Below are 24647 nucleotides of genomic sequence, written 5' to 3' on the forward strand. Positions count from 1 at the left end.
GTGTACTCTTCTGTCTCCTTAGGGCCCAACTCAGTGACTTGCATTCAGCAGATGCTCAGCAAATGATTGCTGAATGAGGGAGTTGGCCATCCTTTTCTCCCTTGGTTCTTGGACAGGCTGGCCTGTAGGTAACAGGTGCTGCTATCAGCCAGGATTTTCATCATTTGTGGCTTTGAATTTCAGGGACATGACAAGTGTAATACTTTGGCTGCATCTGAGTCTTTTTCTCTCTGATGATTTCACACAAATGCCGTTTCTCTGTGGAAGCTTCTGCTTCTTAGTTAGTAGTACTAATGTGCTTCACATTGCTTCCAGTGGTGCTTCAGTATAATCTTTAAGTGTATATTTCCAGTGCCTCTGCTTGAGGAATTGATATTCTTCATGATAAATTTACATTTATTATTCAATTAATTAATTATTGCTATTATTACTTTGAGCAGCCAATCTCATGAGCTCAGAGTGGAACTTGTGGGTAGTGGTAACTGTAGTTTTTGACTCCCTTCCAAACACACTTGCTATTGCCTTGGGTTTTAATTATTTCTGGAAATACAGATTCCCTGAAAAGCCCACAAGAGAAAAGAAAATAATAGTGGTTAAGAACGTGAGCCAGCCTAGGTTTGAATTCCAGATGGGCTACTTCCAAGCTGCGTAACCATGGGCAAATTATGAAATCTCTAGCTATCAATGTCCTCATCTGTAAAATGGGGATAATGAGTGTATACCTTGCAGAGTTCCAGTGAAGAATAAGTGGGATAATGTGTATAATGACCTAGCCCAATTTCTTGACACATGGTAAATGCTCAATAATTATTAGTTCAATGGGTATAAACTTTACATAATAAGCTTGGGCATGCAAAAAATGCAGTTTTCTTCATTTCAGATTGAAGTCATTTGAGTCCCTGACTCTGAACTCGGTGCTGGCTGGGGGTAGGGAGTGGGAGAATCCACTTTCTCCTTTGCAGTTGGTCTTATGTAGGTGTCTGCAGTAGACTTATTTGTTCTGTGCATAGACGATGCCTATCATACCCTCTGGTAGAGGTCCACAGTGTCCTTTGCAAACTCTGTCCCCACCTGGCTCCTGCAGAGGCTGATCTCAGCTCCCTGGTCTTATTGCTTCATTTTGAAAGGCACCCCATAAGGACTATGGTCCTCTCCTTAGCTGACCTCCAGGTCCCCAGTCAGAACCAAGGGAAACTTCCTTGCCTATGTCACACCATGTGGGAGGTGTGGGGACCTAGAGGAGTGTCTTTGCTCTCTCCTGCTGAAGGGTGTCCTGTTGCCTTCTCTTTTGCCCCTTTTGGCCCTGCTGGTGCAGGCACTATGTAAATCCGCCACTTTCAAGAATCTCAGACCAGAAGGATGGCGTGTATTTGCTCAATTCTTGGCTTTGTCCTCTCTCTCCAACATGTCACTCATATCTCTTCTACCACAAGGGACAACAGGGGTAGGGAGGAGATGGGGCAAGCCACATCTCCATTCTCTAATCTTGTTTCCTTTTGCCTCTTCGACAACACTTTGTTCCTCCTCTCCAACCTTACATCTTGTCTGGTGTCCAGTTTCAGGGTGATGAAAAGCTGTTTTTTTAGCACTTCCTGTGGATCTGTCCTTGTTTCATACCAAGGCAGTGCAAGTCAAGAATCTGGGGTGTTTGTTCTGTTGGTCCATTGGGGGTCAGAGGTAGAGAACAGTACCTCTTTGGGCCGATGACCCCAAAGAGTCTGTCATAAATGAACACCATGGAGCTGCTGCTGTGGTTATGATGATGATGATGATACAACTCAGCTTGATCTAGGTGATTCTTTTACTCTCTTAAGGCAGTGGTTCCTAAGTCTTTGTATTTCACAGGCAATTCACAATATTTGTTGAATTTCCAATTTTTATTTTATTGACTAAAGAAAATTATTTTTTGAATTACCATCTACTTCTATCATTTCTTTTATCTCCTCCCTCGCCCACTGTGGAAGGATATAATTAAAGAGCAAAAAACAATCCTCTTAAAGCGAGTACATTTAAGCCACATGAAACCTCAGCCGGTTGCCCTTAGTTTTCTCATATAACTGCAGTCCAGTGAAAATGTCTTCCCGACCAGCACCAGTCAGGTTTCAGCCACCAAGTCTGGTTCACTGTGGGCTGTGACTACAAAGGAAGTGCTTTCAAGAATTGACCTATAGGATAACTCAGGCCAGAGGAAACCCTGTGCCTAAATACTCAGACAGAAGGAATGTTGAATTTGCCCGAATTTCTAGAAGATTGCCTCAAACTCACTACTTCAGTGTGTTTGGGTAAACATGGCCTCAGAGAGCTTTTGCAGGAGAAATTACAAAAATTCAGCAGAGCTCTGTGATCTCATTTTGGATCTCCTCAGGATTCCTCATCAAGATACAATTAAGCAGAGAAAAACTCTGCCTTGGGGTGTGATTTTAATTACTCCTCATGTTCTGACTTGACTTTCCGTGCTGCATTTCTTTTCCTTTCCATGTCACTGCTTCTGTGTTTGACAGCTCCTCTAAAGACAGCTCGGCTTAGTTGTACATAAGAGTGAGACACTCACTGCGTGGAGAGGGGGCGAGGCAAACGCCTGCTATCGCCTTCGTGCTTGTCCTGAAAACCCTGTGGGAACCTCCTTCTTCTTGTCCCTCCCCTTCCAGCCTCAGTTTTATGACCCGGTGGAGCCGGTGGACTTTGAAGGACTTCTGATGACACACTTGAACAGCCTGGATGTGGAGCTTGCCCAGGAGCTGGGAGACTTCACTGAAGACGACCTGGACGTGGTGTTCACCCCAAAGGAATGTCGCACTTTGCAGCCCTCTTTGCCGGAGGAAGGGTAAATCGTTTTCTTAAAATGTAGATGGGATTGTGGCTGTTGTGACTGTTATCAGTCGGGGGGAGATGCCCTAATACTGTGAGTTGTTTTAAAAATAAATAAAGTTACTCAGATCCATTAAGATATGCAAGATCACTGTATGGTACTGTCACCTACACATGGATAACTTTTTAATTGGTTTGACCAGAGTGTGGGGACTAACCCAGTTAAAGGGATGCAGTGAGACAAAGTGGAATGCTCAAGAAGAGGTGAAGAGTTCAGGCTCTAGAGCCAGACTGCCTGGGTGTCAGCTCAGTGACCTTGGGCAAGTCATGTGACCTCACAAAACCTCATTTCTCCATTTGTAAAAATGTCAGGATTTTTCATGATCATCACAGAAATGCCTCCGTTCAGAAGCATTTTAACTGTTTCCATATAAGAGACTGGATCAAATCACAAACATAAGTTCAACCCACATTTATTGAGTATCTACTATGTGCTGGGTACTGGGATAAAAAGATGAATAAGGCCAAGTCCCTTCCTTTGAAGTAAGTTTTGCCAGGTGGAAAAACAATGGGGAGAGCTCTGTAGAGCGAATATATGAATAGCTGCTTGGGGCTTGAGTTTCTACAGTGGGTGAGTCTGTATGTTTATAGATGCGGGCATTAGCTTATGGTGTCAAACAATGGAATTAGATCTAAATGACACTGTTGTTACTTCCATAGTATAAAAAGCAACATCTCTTTGGAGATTTGGAATGCACTTTTATTTGCACTCATTTTCAAAACAAAATTAAGATTCACGTCCTCCTGGACGTTTTCAACATTCTCATCTTCCCCAAAAAGTCCCAGAAAGGAGATCATGAAACACAGTCCCTGCACTCATTACTCTGGGATATTCCAGTTCTGTTTTGGATTTTATTTCATTGCACTTTAAGGTTGGATGACGTGATATGGTATTATTATGACTCTTTGCTCTCTTGTTTAAGTAGTTCTCATTCACACAGGAGAGCTGACCATATGCTCAGCTCTAACATTTCAAAAATACTCACTTCCTAGAAAAAAAAAACATTGAGACCCTGGGAAAACATTTTCCGTTGTTGGCAGACCATTTATTCAGGTGTGACCTTTAACAAGGTAACATCTATTATTTTTCACCTTTGATAGACAATCATTTAATTTGATTTCTTTTTGTAAAATTTTTGGGTAATTGTCTTCAAGTGAAGTCAGAATCCTGGAAAAACTTGTTTAAAATTCAATAAATGTAGAGGTTGAGAGATTTTTATTTTTTGAAATTTGATAGAAGAGGTCATTTTTTTCATGGTATCAGTTTTTGAGTATAATATTGCCTTGTCACCAGAGGTTATAACTAACACACTTTCTGTCTGATGACTTTAAAACAATCTCTCCTATTTCAATCGCTGCCAAAAAGTCTCCTGTGGAATTAAAGCCCAGGAAGGTATCCTCCTCCTCATCAGAGTAAACAACAACCAACTCCTGTGGAACCCCAGTGCCTAGCCCAGCACTTGGTGCTGAGCTGTGATGGTGTGGTGGTCCTAAGCCTGCACTCATACGTGAACTGCCTGGGTTTGAGTCCCTGCTCTCCCGCTTGCTGGGTGACTTTGAGCAAGATCTTTAGCATCTCATTCCTCTGCAAAATGAGAATAATAATAGTGCCTGCTCTATGGAGCCGAGTGAAATTAACTGAATTAAGCCATGTAAGGTAATTACATCAGTGCCTGGTGCATAATAAATGGTGCCTAAGTGTGAACTATCATTATGTTGGACTTCTTATGTGCCAGGCTCTCTTCTAAGCACTTCACACACTAACTTATTAATCTTCATCACAACTCTCCGAAGGAGGCACTCCACTGTTGCTATCACCACTTTAAGGTGAGGAAACAGGCACAGAAGGGTTGAGTGACTGGTCCAAGGTCACGTAGCTCAAAAGGAACGGGGCTGGGATTTGGGCAGCCAGGGTCCAGGGACCACATGTCTCACTTTTACAATATTTCATCTAATACTAACAGCCAGCCCACAAGGTGGGTCCTGTTCTTATTCCCTTTTCACAAACAAGAAAATTAAAACTTATAGCTTCTGGACCTGTTTATCTCTAGTCGCAACACATTTGGAAAACAGCAAGGAACTTTGCTACTGTGGGGAATTCGTTATTTCTGATTTCAAGACTCCGAAGCACTTGGAGACTATCTCTCATGAGCTGCTCCTGGGCAGGTAGACAAGAACCAGTGAATTAACAATCACTGGCCAGGGCCAGTGCTTGTCAGCTCTCACAGCCTAAGACAACCGTTTTCCATAGCTTTCAAAAAGGAAAACATGCGTGTCCTAACAAGGTTACACCTGAGCAAAACGTGTGCCCAAATTACCCCTGTGAGGAATTGGTATTTGTGCTTATTTTTCTTGTTTTGTATGTGATTACAGCTAGTTCTACCTATCTTATGTCAGAATGCCTTCAGGAATAGGTATAGTTTAATATAATTCTCTATCATAAAGAAAACCCACAAAGCATAAAATGCCACTGTGTTTGTCTCATCAAAGTAGAAATGCTACTGCCTCCGGAATACCTCAGACGCTTGAAAGAGTGGGTCAGCATGCTGTAGCATTCTCATTCGACGTGGATTTGAAATCATGCTGTTCTCCTGGGTGGAGAATAAGGGATTGTTCTGTTGTTTTCACCCAGTAATGACATGTTTTTATTTCATTTTCCACCTCATTAGAGTTGAACTGGATCCACACGTCAGGGACTGTGTTCAGACCTACATTCGGGAGTGGCTAATTGTGAACCAGAAGTAAGTTCATTTTTTTTTCTCTTACATATATATTTATTTTATACATTTTTTTAATTAATAAAATTTTTTTAGAACGGTTTTAGGTTTACAGAAAAATTGAGTAGAAAGTACTGAGAGTTCCCATATTCCAACCATCCGCCCCCAAAGGTTTCCCCTATTATTAACATCTTAGGTGGATTTTTTTTGCACATGTCCCCAGATAATTGTGAATATTGATTTTAGGGTAACAAATAAATTTTAGCGAGTAGACGAATTTGCAAATACAAAATCTGTGAATAATGAAGATTGACTGTATCTTGTCTTATCCCCTGCTTAAAAACTTTCTGAGACTCTCTACTGCTGCTATATCAGATATAAACTCCACTTGCATGCCTTTTAAGGGCTTTAATAATCTGGCCCCACTCAGTCTACTAACACTTATTTCCCTTAACTCCTGGAGCCATTTTCTTCCTCTGGGCCTGCCTCTTCTCCCTCACTCTTACTCCACATAGCCATCTCAGTCCTATCTCTACACCTTTGATCTTGCTGTTTCCCGCCTGGGCATGCCCTCCCTTCAACTACCTACCAAACCCGACCTATGTCTTAAAGGGCAGATCAAATTTCTTTTTTCTTTATGGAGCTGTCTCTGACTGATTTATCCTTTCTTGGTTGGATCTTACTTTAGTGTTGTTCATTTGTTACAATTGATGAGCCAGTATTGATGTATTATTAACTAAAGTCCAAAGTTTACAATAGGGCTTATTTTTTGTGTTGTACTTTCTATGAGTTTTGACAAACGTATAATGACATTTATCTGCCGTTATAGTATCATGCAGAATAGTTTCTCTGCCCTAAAATTCCCCATACTCTACCTAGTCATCCCTCCCTGGCAGTCACTTATCGTTTTACCATCTCCATGGTTTTGCCTTGTTTCTCCATGTCTTTTTGTGGCTTGGTAGCTCACTTCTTTTTTTGCTGCATAATATTCCACTCTATGGATTTACCACAGTTTGTTTATCCATTCCCCTATTGAAGGAGAAAGTTACATTTCAAACGTAAAGAATAGAACTGTTTTGTTTTGTTTCCATTCTTCTGAATTCTTAGGGGAAAAAAAATAAATAAATTGAAACTTGGCCTCACATTCAAAGGTAACATTTTAATTTGTGACCAAGAAATAAATTACTTGCTAGCCTTCTAGTCAAAAAGGCCCTTCTCTCCTAGGTTAATTAAACATTCCATGACATTGTCCTGAGCTTTTCATCCCAGTGCCACTGACCTGGACAGCACTCTCTCGTGAGAAACATCTACACACAGTAAATTCTCAACCTGTATGTGTGTATCTGTTGGGCATCTGGATGGGGGTGTCCACAGATTGGGGGCATATCCCACTAGAAAAGTATCAGAGAACCTTTGACAAGACATAGTAGTTTGAAATTCTGATATCCTCACCTCTTCTGTAGTCCAGTAAGAATTACTGTTCATACTCATCCCATAGGATAAATGATGAAAGACTTTGGGGATTGGGTTTTATCCAGCTCCTGCAAATGTGCTATTGAATTTGTGCTGATGTTTTGTGGAGTAATGTCAGGATGCATACTATTTTCAATAGCTGAGAAAGAGAAAGTATTGCTTGTAAAAAGTAATTAAGAGAAAGTTAGAGGTTAATCCATCATCTGTCCTAATTTCTAATGCGAATGGAAAACTAAGTTTGCCAGGCAGTCAAATAAGGTTATGCTTTGCTGGTAATAAATAAAAGATTTCAGAACAAGTTGTCCTCAAGCTTTTAAATGTTATAATTAGAGATACTTTCTGGATATTAAAGTTCTAAAAAAATCTGAGAAGGAACAATAAATAGAAAGGTCCATTTTACTACATTTAGTTATTTTCTCTTTGGGACACTGCACTTTTTCATTTCTCATGGCAATTCCCATCGGGATATTCTTTTTTTCTCTCTCTCTCGTACAAACTCAAAAGAAAAAAGGATTCTTTTTTAGGATACTCATTGTAGAAATTTTAGAAATTATAGGGAAACAAAATGAGAAAGCAAAAATCACTCAATTTCACTACAGACAGATAACCACGATTAACATTTGATGTGTGGCCTTTGAATCCTGTTTCTTTGTATATAATATTTGTATAAAAACTAAATCAGATTATAATACTATTTTGTAGCATGGTTTTTCAGTCTTCAAAGTAAGTGGTGAATATCTCTCCTTGCTATTAAATATCTTTCCTCAACACAATTTTTAATTGTTGCATAATATATTTACACTAAAATTCCTTTAACCAGTTTTAATGTTTAGGTGATTTCCTGTTTTTCAGTGTTATACCCAAATACAGCAACATTCTTGTGCACCTCTATGACTCGTTTCCTTTGGAATAAATTCCTTTAAGAGAAAATTCTGCATCTAAGGGTACGCACAAATTTAAGGATTTGGGAATAATATATCAGAAAGATTGTCAACAATGTATGCATGAATCCTCAGGAATATTGATATTATCATTTAATAAATTTCAAATTTTATTTGTAAAAAGGCTGTCTTTTATTTACATTTTCTTTGATAATTAGATCAGGAATCTTTTTCCCGTATATTTGTTGGCCGTTTGTAATTTTTCTTTGGTGTTCTGCTTATTCATGAAATTTGTGCATCTCTGTTAATGTGTTTGTCTGGTGGTGTTTATCTTTAGGATTGTTTTTATTTGTTAAGGATATTACCCTTTGTCTATCATATATTATAAATTCCTTACCCAGTATGCTATTTGTCTTTTAATATTGTTTATAATTTTTTAACATTCAAAATTACTTATGTAATAAAATCTATATTGACAATTTCCCTTATAATTTCTATTTTTGCTATCAGGCTTAAAACTTAATGCACAAACCTAATACTATTTACTAGGAATTTTGGATTAAAATGTGAATCCATACCGTTAGCCACTTGGTGGTTGTTCTGTTCCCTTCTGTGTCTTCATTTGTGTTTATCTCTTCTGTAGGAACAATAATTATCCATATATTTATTCTATGCTAGTTTTTGTGTCTTTGTTTTCATAAAAAACAAAGCAATATCTGTTTTTACTGTATGTTTGGCAACATACTGGAGATGGGGATTGCTATTGGCCCCATTCTCTGCACTCTTGTGTAACGGACCAGTTCCCTTTGAGAAGTTAGCTAATGGACACATAGAAGTGTGCAACTTCGAAACTCACTGCCAGTTTCTGGCAAGCTTTGACTAGTGTTTTACTGAGAAAGCACCTTTTTCTACCCCACAGTTTGATTCTTTGGTACTGTGAATCTGATACTCAGAACATGAAAGCTTCAATTCCTAGCACACACTCCTCCCAGAGATCATTCTGCCCTTATATGCATTTATAATATTTACTTGTGGGTGGAATCCAATACACTATTGCCAGATGCCCTTCACCTCTCAACCCTACAAGATTTTCGGCTCAGTTGATTTCTACGAGTTGTTTCTATATGGTTGCAAAATTATGGTAGAGAGAGGACAGAAAGGAAGGTGGTGGTTCTGGTGGTGGTGCATATGAGCGAAACCAAGTGGAGCCTGTGAGTGGCTTCATAGAAAAGCCACTACCATGAAGAAGGAGCATTCAGACTTCTGGCCAGTATAGACACTGACTGTTCAGGGCCTGGCAGGAAGGAAAGTACAAAGTGCCTTCCTTTGGGTTTCCCTTTGGGGAGACAAGCATGGTACATCCTTCTCTTTCCAGCTCCATCTGGTCCACAGAGATTCTGTCGAGGCTCAGGCATTAAGTTATCTGTTAGTCTGGGTGAGTTTCCATTTTTCTCTGTGACTTCATAGGCGGTTTACTGAGAGGTTGAAAGAGGATACAATGAGGGTTGCTGGCCAGTTGTTAATTAGTGATTAATTAGCTCTCCTTTGAATTTATTATTTTATATGTCAAATAATGCATGCTTGTTTTGAGAGAAATCAAGTAATATAGAAGTGTATTAAGTAAAAAGCAAGTCTCTTGCCTCACTACTCACTTGCTACCCGCCCTTCTCTTCAACCCACTCTTCACTGCATAGAAGTTGCTGTGTAGGCTTCCAGATCTTCTTTTCATGCCCTCACAAATATATATATGGATATTTATATTTTATATAAATATGTATGTATGCAAATACACATTTGTAAATATGTATATCTGTATTACATGTATATACATAATATAATTTTTTTCAATAATATCCTTGACATCGTTCCATATCAGAGATCTATCCCTTCCTTTTAAAATGCTACCCGGTGTTCCGGGGATGATGGAATGTATCATAAGTTATTGACTCTTTCTCTATCGATGGACGTGGCAGTTGTCTCCATTTTTTACAATTGTAAATAATGCCGCAATGAACATCTATGTATATTTGCCCCTACACACCTGTGAATATTTCTAAGGTAGAAATGGAACCAGTGTAAATGATACATTCTGATAAATACTGCCAAATTCTTCTCCAGAAAAAGTTGTGCTAACTCTCCCCATTACCAACGGGGCATGAAACTGCCTTTTCCCTTCATATCTTTGCCACCTGGATATTATTAATTAAAATAAAATTTAAATTCCTCCAATCTTATTCTAATGATCATTTTAAACTAGAAGCTATTATATCTACTTTCTGAATACTGTTTCCTGTCCCTGAGTTTTCCTCCTTTATCTATTCCAAAATCCCAGTTAAATATACACTTACCATACAACCTGAAGTCCCACTCCCAGACATTCACCTGAGTGAAATGAAAGTCTACGTTCATATAAAAATCTATATGCAAATATTTACAGAAGTTTTACTTGTAATTGCCAAAAACTAGAAACAACCCAAATTGTACTCAGTTGGGTAATGGCTTGGGTAGTGAATAAACAGACTGGTATATCCATACAATGGAATACTACTCAGCAATAATGTGGAACAAATTACTGATACACGCAAGAACATGGATGAATCTCAGAAGCTTTATGCTAAGTGAAAGAAAGACAAAAAAGATAACTGCGTAATTCCATTTATATGACATTCTGGAAAAGGCAAAGCTATAGGGACAGAAAAGAGATCAGTGGTTGACAAAGTCTGGGGGGTGGAGAAAGGAGTTGATTGAAAAAGGGCGTGGGAGAATTTTGGGGGTGCTGGAGCTGTTCTGTATCTTGATTGTAGTGGTGGTTACAAAACTGTATGCATTTGTCAAAACTCACAGAACTGTAATCTCAAAAGAATGGATTATAATTATACCTAAAAATCAATGGATGGAAATCTAGGATAGTGCCTGGCATTAAGTAAGTACTCATTAAATGTAAGGTCTATTACTTTGCTCTGGTGAATTATATTATTTTATAGAATGATGGTCTCTCTGAAGCAGGAGTAAGTGAATTCAAGTCCTGGCCCCACCACGTACTTGCTGTGTGACCTAAGGCAAATTATTTCTTTATGCCCCAATTTCCTCATCAGGAAAATAGAAATTAGAATAGTTCCTACCTCATAAGTTTTGTTGTATGCAATAAATAACATACGTAAAGTACTTTGAAGATTTCTTGGCTTATGGCAATAATCCAATAAATATTAGCTATTATTTATGGTATTCATTAAGTACTATTACAGAATATGGCTCTATTATCCCTGCCCAATTGACAAATAATTTAAATTAAATCAATTGGTAGGATCTTATATGCAAAGGAGAAAAACAAGGGACAACTCAGTATTGTTGAAGATTTCTTTTAATTTAATGACCCAGGGTAGATTTCACATCGTAGGCACTATAAGTTATATATTTGTGGAATAAAGATAAGATTTGGAAAATCATAAGACTTGTACTTTAGGACTTATCTAGTTCCAATTCAGCCTATCCAAAATATTCCTTTCAAGTGAAATAAGATCTTCTGAAGACTTCAGAAAAAGCACTTATATCAGCATGTCAGAGGAATGAACCAAAAACTTTGTCCCATATATTTTAATGCACCATAGGGGGAAAAAATTACTTTCCTCTGGAGGGCCATAGTTAATGAAGCCACTTCACCTTCTATGGACATGTCTTTGTCATCCATAACTACGCAGTCAAGCACTGATTTAGTTAGCTCTTTTATTCCTCAATTATCTCCTTGCTGATATTACATTTCTCGATAATATCTAGGGATAGTCTTTTATGTCCTTGCTCTCTGTGATAATGGCTTTGAATCCCACTTAGGGGGCAGGGGAGTGGAGTAATGGCCACTTGTGTTCCCTCCCACTCTCATAATTCTCCAGGCATTTGCCACTCAAGTTCTATAATTGAGACTTTTAAATCAGACAAATAGTGCTGCCCATGAAGGAGAGAGGAAAGTTTTAAATTTTCTTTTGAATTTAATAGGAAAGATTAAACTACAGAGAAACACAAAATGCATGAGCTCCTTTTGGAGGAAATGTATTTTCCTACTTGAAATGCGTGTGTTGCTTAGACTGGAAGATGCCTTGAATGAACTCCATTCTCTCTTTTGTGTCTATCGCACAGTTTGGCGTCCTTGCTCTAAAAGTAATAGTGCTTTTCTCTCCACGACTTTTGAAAAGGGCCATTGCCTAATGAATAGAATGTTGCCATGCTTACATGTTTATCTCATGTCATTTCCATATATTTGATAATTTTGTATGGATTGATGTTTGCTGGCACCTTTTGGGTCATATTAAATATTTTAAGCATTATTCCCTCTGTCATTTTCTCTAAATGAACTACGGAGTGATCAACTTAAGAATGTGTTTGATGTCTTGGTGGAGAGTTCGAACTCTTAAGTAATTAAAGTTGTTTATGTGCTGTTTATTCTTGGTGTATTATCTGAAGCGACAGTGAAACATTTCATGAGTGTTATGAACAGCATCAAAAAAGCCCTTAGACTTTGTCTTTCATCCTGGGTGATTAAGGTAATTCTGAGGGAAGGTCGTGTTCAAGGAGAGCTGGGATATCAAGGAATGGGGTATCATCTGTTTTATTACTCCATATCTTACTCCCAGTGAACTGGTAAACAATTAAAATTCAAACACATCAGTGCCTATAATTCAGTTACTCCCAAAACACCATAAAAATGTCTCCCTGATCAATAATTGCTTATTATGACATGCATTTGTTGTGCTGGCTGGCAAGGTGCTTAGCTGTTTGCATTCTGTAAGTGTGGAAAGCAAGCCAGGCTCAGCAGCCAATGCAGTTACAGAGAGCAATCCAGGTGTGGAATTCACTGAGCTGCTCTTGACCTGTTACGCACAGACTCCCTTCCCCACAAATCCCCCCACCAAATGAAGCCCAATTCACAGGCCAGTGCTTTCCTGAAGCCTTCCTCGACCTGGCCAGAAGTAATTGCTCCCTTCTCTGAGTTTTCAAAGCCTGTTGTTTGTATTCCTCCTGGAAGCTTTTGTCATGCTGTACATTACATTCTAATTACTCCCCTGCTAAACATGTGATCTTTCTCACTAGACTATGACATCAATGAGGACAAGGACTCCTTTAAAGCTAGGATTCTTGTGTATTCCTCTTTGCATCCTCCTTAGTGCCTTATTCTCAGGAGACACTTTATAAACATTTGTTGAATGGAAGAATGAATGACACTTTAACAAGTAAATATCCATAGCGTGTTCCTCTAAGACAAGCGTGCTCGGATCTCTCAGACCCAACATCTTTCTGCGTGACAAATATTTTGTAATGCCACCTTTGTAACCCACAACTTTCTCATTTTTAGAAGTCAATAAAAATGTCTCAACTGTTTTATAAAGGAGAAATAAACAAATATATAAACTAGCGTGTATGTAAATATACAGATGCTTGGCCACAACTATACCGGAGAACATATTGAAAGAGCTGTTTGCACCTGCAGGAAGAATCATTGTAAATATAGCACCTACAAGAGCAGACTGCAACAGGTGTGCTGTATGGATGACTCAGATACCGCAAACAGCGCTGCTATTAGTAATGTGATTTTTCAGAATGGGGGAAACTCTTGGTAGAGCTCTAATCAACACAAAGTTTAATTTCCCCTACATTGATATGCTAGTTGTTTTCCTGAAAAATTCAGTGCAAAACTATTTTGCATTTATTTGTAAGATGGGATAGAGGTTTCACTCAGATATTTACAGACTGGTTTTTCACCTCCATGAATGTTCACAGGACTTTTGATATTTGTGTTGGATGCGGAATTTGGGATGATCCTTCGTTGTGTGTGATGCCCCCTGTATCGCCCAGGCATCGAGACAATCGAAAGTGGAAACATGAATTACCCTCATTGAGAACCATTGCTACTAAGACATCAGAAAATTGGAATCCCAAAATCCAATCCAACCATAGTTTTAGCAGCACGCCTGGGAAAGGAAATCCACAAAGACTTCCTGGAAGGGGTGAAATGAACAAGTTTAATCAGGACAACAGCTTCATTTAGGTGTTTATTTGTTTTTTGGGAAAATTCTACATGTGAAATCCTAAAGTGAGCACTTTTCAAAGTTCTACTTTTATTTTTGGTAAGAAAGTAAATTTCCCATATAAAAATAATTTAGTTCAGCAGAAATAGGATGGGAGACTTTAAATGCAACATATCGATAAAATAAGGGTATCTAGATCTGTAATACATGCATTGGCATTGCATCTAATGGTATTGTCATTGATGCTAATAGTAACAGCTATCATTTGTTGAGCTGGTGTATGATTGTCTTGGTCGAGATTCCCTGGAAACTGAGCCTGCCACAGGGATTCAGGTGCACGTGATTTTCAAGAGCATGCTCTTTAGGAAAACTTGTCAGGGAGTGAGGGAAGCAAGATAGGGAAGCAGAAGGAGTCAGCTAAGGATCAGGGCTCAGATAAATTCTTGACCTGATACACAGGCTGCTCTGGAGGGATGACACTGCAAAGTTGTCCCACTGTCCCACTTGAGGCAAGGGGTTGGCACTGTTGTACTTCTATACTAGTCAGGTGTTGGTTGCCACCACTGGGCTAGAGTGGGAGATTGGGGACTGGAAGGGGGAATGGATTGCTCAGACGTCTCTGGGCATGACAGTTCCTACACTTATAGCAGTAGAATGGATGCACGATTTGGTAAATGGGACCCACTAACAGTCTTTATTTCAGTTCCAGACACCTAACATATGTTATTTTCCTTTTATTTTGGAACAATCTCAAATTTACAGAAAACTTTCAAGTATAGTACAAAACCTTTCCCCTCCTCCACCAAACCATTTGAGAGTAAGCTGCTGACCTAATTTTCCATTACCCCTGAAAACCTTAATGTGTAATTCCTACAAACGAGGCCATTCTCCATCTTAATTAGTATACAGCCATCACATTCAGCAAGTTAACATTGATTCATTATTACCATCTAATCCTCAGACCCCGTTCAGTTTTCACCAAACGTCCCAAGAATGCCCTTTAGAGCAAAAGGATCTAGTTCAAAGTCATGTGTTGCATTTAGATGTCACATGTCTTTAGTCTTATTTACTCTGGAACACTTCCTCAGTGTTCCCTTGACTTGCATGACCTTGAGATTACAGGGCAGTTATTTTTTAGAAAGTCCTTCCATTTTAGCTTGATTATGGTAAATGCTCCATTCCTCATCAGGTTTTCAGTTTATTTATTTGTATCAATATGGAATCATAGTTTCCTATTTTATTCAGTATGTTTTAATCCATTTCTATCATTTATTTTGATGCTCAAGCTGTCCTCAGTTTGACCAGTGTGATCCCTTCAGTGAACTCTCACACCTTTTTGATATGTCCCCAGCAGTCATTGATCACATCTTTGCTTTCTGCCACAAGATATTCCAGGAGGATCTTACCCTTTCCTTGCCTCACCCCTGGAATTAGTCCTTTCTCCAAGAAGCTGTGATTCCTTTTAGTGGAAATGGTACTTAGAAGCCAAGGTGTAGGTGTTGGATGTGCTCATTGTTATTAATGTGTTGCTCCTCCCATGTCTTCTCAGTGACCAGAGCTAGAGTGTGTGTGTGTGTGTGCACTGAAAACCATGAGTTCTTGTTGATGCATGCAATCTCAATCCGACATCACAGTATTCATTCTCGTTTTCTTCCTCTCCATATTTTTAACTCCCTTCTCAGTGAAAAATCTGGTTCTTAATATGATTCCTTACTTGATTAATCTCCCTGTATGTAACCGTTGCCAGCACCCTCCCCATCCCCCACACAAGGGCCCTCCTCCTTATATTCTGACTCTGACACCCTGCACCAGGCTTGCCCCTCCTGCATGGATGTCCTCTTCAGCCTGCTGTGACACTTAGTGCCAGGCCAACACTCCATGGGGACATCCTTGTCACATTGCCTTGGCTATTGACACCTCATGACGGGCTTTTCCTCCAAGTGCATGCCCTCTTCATTCCACTCAGAATGTCTACTCATTCTCACATGCCGGGCTGCCTCAGGCTTGGATGCCCTCCCCACACCATATGGGGTCTGCTTCTCCATGCCAGGCAGCCATTTTATTTTTATTTTTTTATTATTTTTTTATTATTTTTTTATTTTTTTAAAGATTTTATTTTTTTCCTTTTTCTCCCCAAAGCCCTCCAGTACATAGTTGTATATTCTTCGTTGTGGGTCCTTCTAGTTGTGGCATGTGGGACGCCGCCTCAGCGTGGTTTGATGAGCAGTGCCATGTCCGCGCCCAGGATTTGAACCAACGAAACACTGGGCCGCCTGCAGCGGAGTGCGCGAACTTAACCACTCGGCCATGGGGCCTGCCCCAGCCAGGCAGCCCTTTTAAATGTGTGCCCTCTTCACCCTGTTTGGCCTTCAGCTTCCCATTCTGGGACTCCTCAGCTTCTCCCCACCCTGAGGCATGGATGCCTACCTTGTTCTGATGGTTTTTGCATCAAATTGTACAGGAAGGGACAGGAAAGAAAGGGAAAAGGTATGGGAAGGAGAAGAGGAAAAAGAAAAAGAGGAGCATGTATTATTTTCCAGTCCTCGCGATAGGCCTTCAAAATGAGCAACGTTTCCTTCCATTTCACCCTTGAGGAAACTCAGAGAGATTAAGTCTCTTGCCCAGGGTCTCATGGCCAATACATAAGAAGCCAGTCCCTGAACCCAGGTCCTGGACTCTAGAGCCCAGATTCTATCTACTCCACCACACTGCCCCTAAAGAGAATGCTCTCAAAATATGTTTAGTCTTTGTCCTCAAATGTGTAACAATAGTGTTTGAAGAAAACGAACGCAGCTCTCTTGAGAAGCAGTAGATTGTGTTCATTTCTTGAGAGTAGCCTCTCCACCACTTGGTTGCTTCCCCATCTCTCTCTTGTCTGCAGATAGGCTCAACAGGAACATGGCTTTCTTTGGCTCAGTTGCCTGGGTTGGGCAATGAGGCTGGGACTCTGGTGGCACTTAGCCAGCAATCTCTCTACCTACCCAGTGGTGGTTTCTGCCTTCTGTAGCTGGCGCTTCTGGAATGAGTCATCCTTACATGCTTGCCAACCCCTGTCGTCTCCTCCCCAGCCAGCTTTACCCTTGCTGCTGCAAGGGAGCTTTGCAACTTTCTGAAATTTTAAAATGGAGAAGTAGAGGTTAAATCTAGAATGAGGAAGGAGAGAGAGGTTTGCTCTGGCTTCAAACGTACAGTCATGGAATACATTAGTCTTAATGCTTTCCATGCCCAAAATTCTGAGGCTTGGCACGTATATAGGGTTAGAATGTGAATACTGCAAAATGAACTTTTAACATTGTTCTGTAACTCAGTTTTTTTAAATGCCCATTTGTCAATGTCTTTGGGGTCCATGGAAAGAATTCCAGAAAACATTCTAACAAAACAGAGGACAAAAAGGAAAGCATCCATTTGCATCAAATAGCAAAAGAATGATAGCCAAATCAATTTAATTTCTCCCAAATTTAAGCATCTTTTGAGAAGAAAATTGATATGAATATTTTCAGATGTCATGTGTGAACTTTTCATTGTGAAATCTTAAAGATGGAGGAAATACCCTAGAATTCACCTCATGTCCATGCCTCACCTATTAAGAAAGAGAGGCGCCAAGAGAAGTGACTTGAGGATGACAGAGGCAGGCTCACAGCTGTAGTTGTGTGTGTGTGTGTGTGTTTGTGTTCACTTCTAAGGAAACAGTCGTGGAAATAGGTGCATTTTATGAGACAAGAAATAAAGCTAAAGCAGATAGAGTTCTGGTTGCCAAGGCACATAAGGGCTTAAGCTTGGCTGCTTCCTGATTCTTATTTCTGGGGCTCGAGCATCCTTCCTTGTAAGGAGACATGTGACAGTGAACCTGTGACATCGATACCCTTTGGAGTGTACAAGCCCTAAGAAAAGCAAAGGGCAGATACTGAAGTGTGATATTTGAATTTTAATTCACTGTTTGCTTTCGATTATAGAACGAATTTATGTTAATTAATTCCTTTGGGATTTTTCCCCTAAAAATTAGATTTTTCAGGAAAAATAATCAGTGTTTCACTGTGTCGCAATTACAGGAGTAGTATAATCTTAGATTGGAACTTAATATTTGCTACTTGTTTCAGTTGGGTGGTTTGTCCCCAGGATGTTATATCACATGCACCTTTTTCTTTGAATCCTTAGGGAGAGTCCAAAAAAGTCATTTTATGCAGTAGGAAAGCCTACCCATCCAGCACACGCATACACGTTGCTGCCTAAATTTATACTGGTGAAAATAACTTTAAAGAAGCTAACACGTTTATGAAATCCCATGTGGGGCTTTCTCTCAAAGATCTCTGTTAATAGAAAATAAATATTATAATATAAAATAAATTTTACTCACACATGTATCTACTCCTTTTAACACTGCCATTTGCACACTTAGAGGAACTGGAACCAAAGTCATTTTCTTAAATATTTTAAATAGTTGTTGCTTCTGAGGAATTGTTTAAAAGGGTCCCCCCAAATTCTTCTTGTTAATTGATGTTTATGAAGAACATGATTTATATTTTAAATTGTGTTTATTTTGCTGCTGTGTAGGGATCTCAAGCCAGAAATTATGCTGGATGTTTCTCTTGAAATCCTTTCTAAATGTTTAGTCTTATTTCCTTATTTAGAGTGCACCTTAGTCATTTACTTGTTTTTTCAGTTCCCCAATTTCGCCTGCTGTTCACCCAGCCCTGTCAATGCAGCTTTGGTCAGGGCAACGTGAACAGCCAGGACGTTGAAGATGGCCATGTACAATAAACCTTGACTTTTATTAGTCACCAAGACTGTCTTGTCTCTCTTCTAGGCTATTTTTTGTCTCCTTTTACTCAAAACAAATTGCTCGTCTTCAGAGCACAATAAAATCCAAGGACAGAGTCTTGTTCTCCCTCAGATGATACTGGGACATCTTATTTTTTCTTTAATTAATTCAATCAACTAAAATTTATTGAATACTTGTTCTGTGCCATTGTGCATAACCCAACACTTCACTCCTCCCAAAGAGTGATAAAGTCTGTATTAGGATCATTGCTACTAACTCTCCTACATTTCCTGCTTTGTCTCTCTCCCATTTGATCTGCCTAATAAATCCTAACCTCATTTCATGTCCATCTATCAATGTGCTCAATGGCTTTTCTAATAGTGTGGGAAATCAAACAAAATAGGTGCAAGTTTGTGTGGTTGACCTTGCCGCATGTTCTCCAGGAAGCCTTTGAGTCATAAAAATGGGGAATACACACATTGGTTTCTATAGTTATTATTTGACAACTTATATCTGTTGCCTTTTTCATAATGGTCTAGTTTCTTTCTCCAGTGACAGTGCTAGACATTATATTTTAAGCTCTTTCCATAGCCACACATTTTTTAAACCCAGTTTCAATGGAGTGTATGGAGTGGAGATTGAGAATGTTAGCAAAGATTTTCAGTGTATAAATCATTTATTTCTGTTTTTTCTTAATCATGTCCCGCCTTTTTTATTCATTATTAAGAACATGGATGTGGAGATGAAATGTTTGCCTCTATTTTTGTCTTCAAACGATCTTTATTTGCTGCTTCTGCATATTGCTAGATTTATTCCAGCCTCTTACACTAGGGTCATAGTTTAGCTTCAACTTGGAGCCAAATGCCCTACAGCTGAAATGACCGCACCTCTGAAGTGGCATTTTCCCAGGCCATTCCTGCCTTTAATAATGAGCCAGCCAGGAGGCAAGCTGGTGTCTCATTACAAGAGAGCCTTGTGTCAGGGCTGGTGCATAATTGGATGTGAGGAATTACAATCGGTCCTCTCTTTGCAAGATCTTTCAGCCCACTGTCTATACTTAAGCCATTACTTTTATTTTTAATTTAATGGTTTTGCACGTCTCTCTCTCTCTCTCCCTCTCTCTGAATTATATAATAACAACAATAAAAGAAACCAAGGAAGTTCGGAGATTTGCGGCTTTAAAAAGACTGGATCCCGAAAAGATTTTCACAAGACGCTTCAGAAACAGACGTTTGAGTCAGAAACCTTGGAGGGCAGTGAGCCCAGTGCCCAGGTATTTCCTATCAACAAACATGGTTACCAGGTTACTGGGCTGTTCTGCCCATGGCATGCTGTCGATTGATTTTTTTTTTTTTTTTTTTTTTTTTTTTTATCTAGAAGAAAGGCTAGACTGAGATCGGTAGAGTGGGAGGAACTCCACTGTCTGAGTCAGTGATTTTTTTTTTTCAAACTTGTTTGTAGCTACAGAAATTGGTGTTCAAATGAAAACCTAGAAGCTCAATAATTAAAATAGATAAAAGTGGAGGGGTTCTAATTGCGGGGAGGAGGTGTTGGGCCATCCCTATAAGGATTCCTGTGGAGACTCAGTGGTGCCCCTGAACAGGCTGCAGGATGATTAAAAGCTTTGCACTGACTAAGACAGACTGCCTGGGTTCTCTGTGATTCTACCTCGTACTAACTCTATAGCCCCAGGCAGGATTATTAAACTCTCTGGGCTTCTGTTTCCTCCCCTGGAAAACAAGGATGGTAACAGTAACTAACTCATGCAGTTGTTTGAGTATTAAATGAGTTAATATGTGTAAAGCATTTAGAATAATACCAGCTCCCACTGAGTGCCCAATAAATGGTGGCTGCTGTTATTGTTGTTGTCATTATTATTAACATTATTACAGGAGGATTACCGTTTAGTAGTCAGTGCTCTCTCTCCCTGTGTTCACAGCAGCATTATTCACAATAGCCAAAGGTGGAGACACCAAGTGTCCGTAGAGAGATGAATGGATAAAGAAAATGTAGTGTATACATACAATGAAATATGATCCTGTCTTAAAAAGGAAGGAAATTCTGACACATGCCTCAACATAGATGAGGCTTGAGGATATTGTGCTAAGTGAAATAAGCCAGGCATAAGAAGTCAAATACTATATGATTCCACTTATATGAGGAACCTAGAGTAGACAAATTCATAGAGACAGAAAGTAGAATGGTGGTTTTCAGGGATTGAGGGGGGTGGGAGGACTAGGGAGTTGTTGTTTAATGGGTATAGATTTCCAGTTTTGCAAGATGAAAAGAGTTCTGGAGATTGGTTGCGCAACACTGCGAATGAACTTAACACTGCTGAGCCGTACACTAAAAAATGGTTAAGATGGTAAATTTTCTATTATGTATATTTTGCCACAATTTAAAACAAAAATTTTGAAACGTTAGTAATTTAGTTCAACCTGCCTATTTTATAGATGAGAAAAATAAAACAGAGAAGAGGAAATTTGTCTAAGTTTGCACAAAGACTTTTTTCTTAAACAGTATAGTTTTCAGCTTTCAAGTGCCCCCACAACACAAGCATCTCCCCAAGCTGAATATAACTAGAAAGTTTTAAAATAATACCTGTTTTCCAAACAACATAGTCTCTACAGCCAAGCCAACTACTTAATCTGAGCTCCATAGAAGAATCAGCCATTAATTTTAGTGCTGACCATGGCAGGCTCACTGAGGCCTACATATATAGCTGTATGCTGTACTCTATGGGAAATTTAAGGGATTTTTCTTTGGTAATTTTGACTGAGTTCAGTTTTCACTGTACATGATGACCAACTAAATTGTTCCTTGTAACAGTCAGAAAGAAGCCACGCTAGGTATTTCCACAGAAGAAATTTAACATAGGGAATTGGTTAAACAGTTTTTGGAGGACTGAGAGAACCAAAAAGGAAAATGGAAGCCATGCAGAAATGGTACCTGCAGGAAACAGCGCATCACCCTGGGGCTGCGGTCTAGGGCAGTGGTTCTCAAACTTTAGCTTCATCAGAATCCCCTGGAGGGCTCGTTTGAACACAGATTGCTGGACCCCAACTCAGAGTTTCAGATTCACTAGGTCTGGAGTGGGGCTTGAAAATTTGCATTTCTAATTAGCATTTCCCAGGAGATGCAGATGCTGCTGCTCCTGGGACCATGTTTTTGAAAACCACAGGTCTAATGGGAATCACTTGGAATTATCAGAACATGGAAGCTCACAAGACGGGCCTCAGAGCTAGGACTCAAATCCCTGAGGAGGGAGCAGGGCCTAGCCTGTGGTATTATCTCAGGATCTCAGAGGAAAGATCTCACAGAGTCTGGGAGTCTGAACTCTGACCTCCTAGAAGGAGGAATTGTCCGGCTGGTTCTGGTACCTCCAAGGAGGTAAGAGGAGGGTGGTTCTGGAAGTGCAAAAAGAAGCTCAAGGCTAGAAACCAACTGCCGCTACCAAGGTGAGAGGAGCTGTCAGCACAGAGGAAGGAGCCAGTCCCTTCTCCCTCCTCCAGCCATCCACTCTCTCTAGCACCCCTATTGGCAGAACCTAAAGGGAGCAATGGCAAAGACAAAATGTGATTTGCTAAGACCCGGGCCCAGCATGACAAAGCAGAGTATAAAAGTGTAAATTTGGAGCTGAGAGACAATAGGTGGATGACCGGCACACCCATGAAGCACACTCCTTCCTCCAGCATATTAACAGAGGACTCAGTTAAGTCCTTGGCTGGGTGTCAGAGTCAAGTTATACACATGTGTGTTTAAGTATTAGACTAATACTCATCACAGAGAGATGCTCAAACTGTGAGATGACCAGCAGCATCTTCCATTCCACTCTCATTCTTGCGCCCCTTCCTATTGAGCGGAATGGTGAGGCCCAATGCCTTAATTTACATGAGTTAAATATATATATGATATGACTCTATGATACACATATATTTCATAAAGATTAAATCATATACATAATATTATATAAATTCCTTTTTCATATTAATAATACAATCTGCTGTGATCATCTTTCTCTTCCAGTGGATACATGTTTTTTTTTTTTTAATGGCTGCGTAATGTTCATTGTATGAAAATTCTAAAATCTCTTAATGCTTCCTCTTTCAGAGGGGCATTTAGGTTGTTTCTATTATTTTGTTATTACGAGCAACATTTCAGAGATGCTCTTGTCCTCACATCTTTGTTCACTTGTCCAGTTATACCCTTAGAATAAATTCTGGATATATACATCCTCTCCAGATGAAAAATATGTATATCTTTAAGGATATATGTATATCTTGACATCCTTCTAAAGAAATTGGAAAATCCAGTTCATTTTCCCAAGGCTCTCATATATTCTAAAACAAACAAAAGTGTTAATAATTAAAGTATAAATATTGATTATTGCTAACACATTCAGTTTAGGTAAAATTTATGATCTAGCAGAGTAGCATTTTTATGAGATAGATAGATGGCACAAAAAATATATATTGTAGAGGGCCGGCACAGTGGCATAGTGGTTAAGTCTGCACACTCCACTTTGGTGGCCCAGAGTTTGCAGGTTCTGATTCTGGGCACAGACATACACACCATTCATCAAGCATGCTGTAGTGGCATCCCACATGCAAAGTGGAGGAAGATCGGCATGGATGTTAACTCAGAGACAATCTTCCTCAAGCAAAAAGAGGAACATTGGCAATAGATGTTAGCTCAGGGCCAATCTTCCTCACCCAAAAAAAAAAAAGTCTGTATTGTAAAGAAACTGTATAGTAGTATGTCCATTTGGTAGAACTTTAGGATAACATTTACCATTAATTGTATAGATGTTTACAATAGAACCATCTATATTCTTAGGACATATTGTTGATTACAGTTATATATTCTTTGCCAAGTCTTTGGCTGGTATGCAGTTCCCAATTTCCAAGACATTCCTAATGGAATAAAACATCCACTTTGTGACTGATTTAAGACAGTTTTTTCCAAACACACCGCAGCTAAACGTGGACCCTGCTCAAATAGCAAATTCTTTTGCCTTTCTTTTGTTCTGGTGCTTATTGCTCTAACTAAAGTCCCGTAGAAAAGTGTTCCCATGCTCACACGGGAACACTACGTCTTTGGAAACATGGGAACATTATGTCTTTGGAAACATAACATTCAGCTTTGGAGTTTATATAAAGTTTAGTTTGGAAGGCTCCTCACAGATCATCTTATTTTCCAGTTTCAAAAACCGAGTTCTGGAGCTGAGATTCGGATGAGGTCCCTCTGTTCCCCAGTCCCGTCTCCTTTTGGCACCACCTTGTGCAGTTCTGTTCTGCTAGAGCCTGAGGCATGAGCGAGCTTCATCAGAGACTTGGCTCCCAATCTCCAGAAAAGAACACGTCACAACTAATAGGAACACAGTGCTCTTTTCAAACCTTCACTCACGGATGGGTTTATCTACCTCCGATGAGTAATTACCTGCTTCCAGGTGGGAAGAAGATGTTTAATTTTTGGATACTCAGGCCAGGACACTAGGATGTCATTCTTGTCAAACGCTCAGCCTGTTCAGAACCTCCTTGAGGCGGATTCTGTCGCCCCACCTTAGAGCAGTCTTGAGACGTCCTCGATGCTTTAGTTCTCATTTTAGACCCCCGCTCTCTCTCACAAAGCTGTCTTTTCTCACAGACAGGCCCCCGCTGCCGCTTAAACGTGCTGTGTGATGTGTCTGGAAAAGGTCCCCTCACTGCCTGCGACTTTGACCTCCGCAGCCTGCCGCCTGACCAGCGTCTGGAAAACCTCCTGCAGCACGTGAGTGCCGAGGACTTCGAGAAGCAGAATGAGGAGGCCCGCAGGACCAATCGGCAGGCCGAGCTCTTTGCCCTTTACCCATCAGTGGATGAGGTGGGTGCGACCATCTCCATGCTGGAGAATGTCAGTGAAGACACAGAGAGTCTCGAGGAAGATACTATTA

At 39.8% G+C, this 24647-nt stretch overlaps 1 protein-coding gene across 3 annotated transcripts in view; it reads left to right on the forward strand.

Annotated features, from left to right (window-relative positions):
• The window catches only part of DOCK8 (dedicator of cytokinesis 8), a 200742-nt gene that overhangs the window by 47545 nt on the left and 128550 nt on the right, over positions 1 to 24647 (forward strand). For all 3 annotated transcript variants that reach the window (XM_014846768.3, XM_044757028.2, XM_014846769.3), the window contains 4 exons: positions 2649 to 2824; positions 5538 to 5609; positions 19865 to 19988; positions 24362 to 24577. In XM_014846768.3, the coding sequence (XP_014702254.2) occupies positions 2649 to 2824; positions 5538 to 5609; positions 19865 to 19988; positions 24362 to 24577 (588 nt within the window). The remainder of the gene's footprint in view (positions 1 to 2648; positions 2825 to 5537; positions 5610 to 19864; positions 19989 to 24361; positions 24578 to 24647) is intronic.

This window comes from Equus asinus, chromosome 23 (assembly GCF_041296235.1).
Source record: "Equus asinus isolate D_3611 breed Donkey chromosome 23, EquAss-T2T_v2, whole genome shotgun sequence".
In the NCBI taxonomy this organism is placed as follows: domain Eukaryota; kingdom Metazoa; phylum Chordata; class Mammalia; order Perissodactyla; family Equidae; genus Equus; species Equus asinus.